General features: G+C 39.8%; 1 protein-coding gene across 1 annotated transcript in view; it reads left to right on the top strand.

The window, feature by feature from the left end:
* The first annotated feature begins 2216 nt into the window (after window positions 1-2216).
* SLC26A5 (solute carrier family 26 member 5) overlaps window positions 2217-4480 on the top strand; it is a 40030-nt gene continuing 37766 nt past the window's right edge. Inside the window, 2 exon segments of the mRNA XM_003782609.1 lie at window positions 2217-2368; window positions 2848-2987. Of these exon segments, the coding sequence (XP_003782657.1) occupies window positions 2217-2368; window positions 2848-2987 (292 nt within the window).

The following is a 4480-nucleotide window of genomic DNA, read 5'->3' on the forward strand; positions in this document are numbered from 1 at the left end:
CCCTTTCCAGCCTCATTTCCCTCCTCCCCACAGGTAATCGCATCCTGATCTTAGTATCTAGCACTGTCATGAATGCTTTTATGCTATTACTGCATACATAGGAGACACTTAAGTTCACAAGCTCATCCTAGAAAAAGGGCTACATACCTCATTGCTGAATATCACTATAGTCACCTTTAAAGTACTCCCCTTGGCCATATGATGACCATAGTGATATCCAGCAATGAGGTATGTGGCACTTTTTCTAGCATAAGGTTACAAACTTAATTGTCCCACCACAGCTGTGATGGCCATTCCAAAAAAATTTTCCAAAATTGCCTTGAAGGGTGGACTAGGTGCTGGCATTGGTGCATAGCTTCCCAAGGGGAGCACTTCGAAGGTGACCTTACTGATATTCAGCACTGACGTAGGTAGCACTTTGTCCAGGATAAGTTTGAAAATTTAGTTGTCTGACCTCTTATCCATCCATAACAATCTATATATACTAGTGCTTTGTAAGCTTTTTGTTGTTGGTGTTTTTTTTTGGTTTTTTTGGCCAGGGCTGGGTTTGAACCCACCACCTCTGGCATATGGGGCCATTGCCCTACCCTTTTGAGTCACAGGTGCCACCCGTTTTTTGGGTTTTTTTGCTGTTGTTTGCCTTTTTGCTTTGTAAGCTTTCAAACTTTATTTTAAAATTGCTTCTCGATGTATCCATGTTTTACACTTGCATTGAATATTAAGTTTTTGAGATTTCTTGATGATGATTTAGTTCATTTCTTTTCATTATTACATAGTGTTCAATTTATAAATATACCAAAATGCATTTTTTATTGTATAGTTTGGTTTTTTTCAATTTTTCACTACATAAAGTTGGCAGTGAACATTCTTGTACACATCTCCATATGCACAAACCTTTTGGATTTTGATTTCTTAATCTTTTTTTTCTCATATAAGTATTCACTATGGAGCAAGGAAAAAATTGGCCATTTTAATAGTCTAATATATGACAGCATCACCAACTTTAAAACAACAATATTATACTTATGTTTTTAACTTGTAGCCTTTCACAAAAATCACCATGGACTGCCCTCATGGAGACATACAGCCTCAGCTCTTAACTACGGAATAATTTAAGGGGTAATCAAATGTAAATGCAGAACTGGAAGGGAGGCTAATATAGCTTTAGGAAAGTCGGGGTCAGTGTAAGGACTGATCTTGCCCTTTTTAATGTTTCCTTGACATAGAGCTGGCCTAATTTACAGTTGCTCTTACATGCATCTAAAAGTAATGGCCTGAGGTGTTTAGCCATTGAACTTAATATGAGCTTCCCATATAGCTTCCAGAAGTATAGGCACTATCCACTTATTGCCCTCGGAGGGAACAAGTCATGTTTTGTTTTTTATTGATTTTGATTTTGTTTTATTTATTAGTGTCAACTACATACACAACAATATGTTAGGTGCTCTGGGGTGTCCAGAAAAGGCCTCAAAAAAATTTAGAGTATCACAAAGAAGAGATGTTTAAGAATAGTCGTCAGAGGCCGGGCGCTGTGGCACATGCCTATAATCCCAGCACTCTAGGAGGCCAAGGCAGGTAGATTGCTTGAGCTCAGGAGTTTGAGACCACTGTGAGCAAGAGCAAGACCCTGTCTCTAAAAAATAGCCGGGTTTTATGGCAGGCACCTGTAATCCCCACCTACTTGGGAGGCTAAAGCAAGAAAATCGCTTGAGCCCAAGAGTTTGAGGTTGCTGTTAGCTGTAATGCCACAGCATTCTACCGAGGTGACAAAATGAGACTCCGTCTCCAAAAAAAAATAGTCATCAATAGAATTTTAGTATCTAAAATGGGATTTTGCCCAGGTGTGGTGGCTCACATCTATAATCCCAGCCCTTTGGGAGGTTAAGGCAGGAGAATCATTTAAGGCCAGAAATTTGAGACCAGTCTGGACAACACAAAGAGACCCCATATCTACAAAAAGTAAAAAATTAACCAGTCATGGTAGCATGTGTCTATAGTTCCAGATACTTGGAGGCTGAACCAGGAGAATCACTTAAGCCTAGAAGTTCCAAGCTGCAATTAGCTAGATTGAGCCACTGTATGCCAGCCTGGGCAACAGAGTAAGATGCTTTCTCAAAAAATAATAATGAAATAAAATAATGGAGTTTTTATTTTCTCCCTTAGTTAGACTCAAGAGATGCTTGTCTCCTGCTGTTGATGAATCACTTCAGAGTACTATGGATCATGCTGAAGAAAATGAAATCCTTGCAGCAACCCAGAGGTACTATGTGGAGAGGCCTATCTTTAGCCATCCAGTCCTCCAGGAAAGACTACACACGAAGGACAAGGTTCCGGATTCCATTGGGGATAAGCTGAAACAGGCATTCACGTAAGTTGTACTTTAACTTGTTTCCATATCATTCAGTTATGAGAGAAGCAAGGTCAAATGTGTAAAGAAAACTTATGCAGTGAAGTGGAGAGAAACTGAATGGTGAGCACTTGTGATTTGCAAAGCTGTTCACCACGGTTCAGCCACTGGGTGATACTTGACACAGCCTTCGTCATATATGTCACCATGTTTATTGAATTCCCACTGTGCCTTACATCTGCATAAACAACCCGCTTTCTAATTCTCCACGCACATCCAAAACATCCACCTCTGCCCCTTGTCTCCCAGGAAGGGTCCAGCCACTCTGGCTTTCCCCCCACACCACTCCTGTATTCCATTCAGCAACATCCTGAATAACCAACCCACTGTGAATTTTTTCTTATTGTTCTTGGGTCTGAGAAGGGGAAAGCCCTTGGTCTGAATTCTACACAGCTGTTCCTCATTTGTAACTTTATCTCTGTTTTTCTCTGTCCTCCCAGATGTACCCCTAAAAAAATAAGAAATATCATTTATATGTTCCTACCCATAACTAAGTGGTTGCCAGCTTACAAATTCAAGGAGTATGTGTTGGGTGACTTGGTCTCAGGCATAAGTACAGGAGTGCTTCAGCTTCCTCAAGGTTGGTAGAATATGTTTCTTTTTTTTTGTTTTTCATATCACCATCTCCTCAATTACTTGACCTCATTTCTCCTTATCTCATCGTGAGTTTATAGTAACATTGTCATTCCAATAAACTTTACCTGTCTAAAGGATTCTTCAGAAAAATCACAGAGATACTGACAATAGAAAACAGTGATCCTGTTTCACAGATCAGAACACAGACTGGGCTTTATCTCACCACTTGCCAAGTCCCTCACTCAATAAACATTTTGTTGTGGCTTTTGTTAAGGTTCTTAGCTTCCAAGTCCATATCCTAATTACAAGGATCTATGATACACTGAATCCTTCACTGCTCTGTAATTTTATATATGATATACAAACTTAAGAAAATATTTGTTAATTTATTCATCTAAACAATGATTAAGCACCTGCCAGGCTCTCCCTGTCTTCGTGGAGCTAACTCACCAGTCAGGAAATGAGACACAAAGAAATGAATGTGCATATAAATTTCTAATTACCAATGATGACAAACACTAGGAAGGAAAAAAGAAGTTACTATAAGATAATGACAGAGGATCGAAGTAATGGATCAACAAGTAAAAGAGGATCAATATCTAAGGGAGAGCTGAGTCGCGACCTGAGGCATGTGGAGAATGAGAGGGACCACTTTCCAGGCAGAAGGAATAGTGTATGTGAAGCCACAGAGTAGGGAAAGAGCTGAGGGAGGATGCTATTTTCAAAAAGAGTGGTCAGCGAACCAAAAGGAGCTTCTAGAAATGAAAGATACGATAGCTGGAATAAAATATTCAGTTGGGGAGTTGGAAGATAAAATAGAGGAAATCTATGGGAAGTAGAGGAAAAAGATAAATAAATAGACAAAAAAAAAAGGAACAAAAACAAAAACGAACCCAACCGGCCCACCAAACATACAACTAAAAAGAACAGAAAGAAAGAAGAGAGTGAACAGAAGGGAAGAAATTATCAAATGATCATCTCCCAAATTGAAAACAGAGGTTTTCCTCAGTTTTCAGACTGAGAGGAATCACTAAGTACCCAGCAGAATAAATGAAAAATAAAACAAAGTATATCATATTAAAATATCAGAATATCAGGAATCCCAGAACTTTCTAGAAAGGAAAAAAAGTCACAGAATTATGGCATAACCAATGAAAAGCTGACGAGGTAGACATAACAGAAAGTTAATAGTTTATATCTAAAAGTTGATAAAGAAAGACATAACAAAATTCCCCAAGCCCGTGTCATTTCCATTGCTTGTGGGGCTTGCCCTGTGCCCTGTGCCCTGTGCTCTGCGTCCCTGGCCTCCACCCCTGCTGGTCGCACACCTCCCCCACCCCCTTAACCTGCCCATCATAAGAAGTAAAAATGTCTCCAGACATTGCCAAATGTCCCCCAGGTGCAGAAGCATTCTGCATGAGAACTGCTGATTTAGGGAAATGGAGGCAAATACCAGAAAAACAGCAAGAACCGCTGGAAGTTATTAGCCTCTGAGGT

The sequence above is a fragment of the Otolemur garnettii genome, unplaced genomic scaffold, assembly GCF_000181295.1.
Source record: "Otolemur garnettii isolate 467f Iridium unplaced genomic scaffold, OtoGar3 scaffold00005, whole genome shotgun sequence".
Taxonomy (NCBI): domain Eukaryota; kingdom Metazoa; phylum Chordata; class Mammalia; order Primates; family Galagidae; genus Otolemur; species Otolemur garnettii.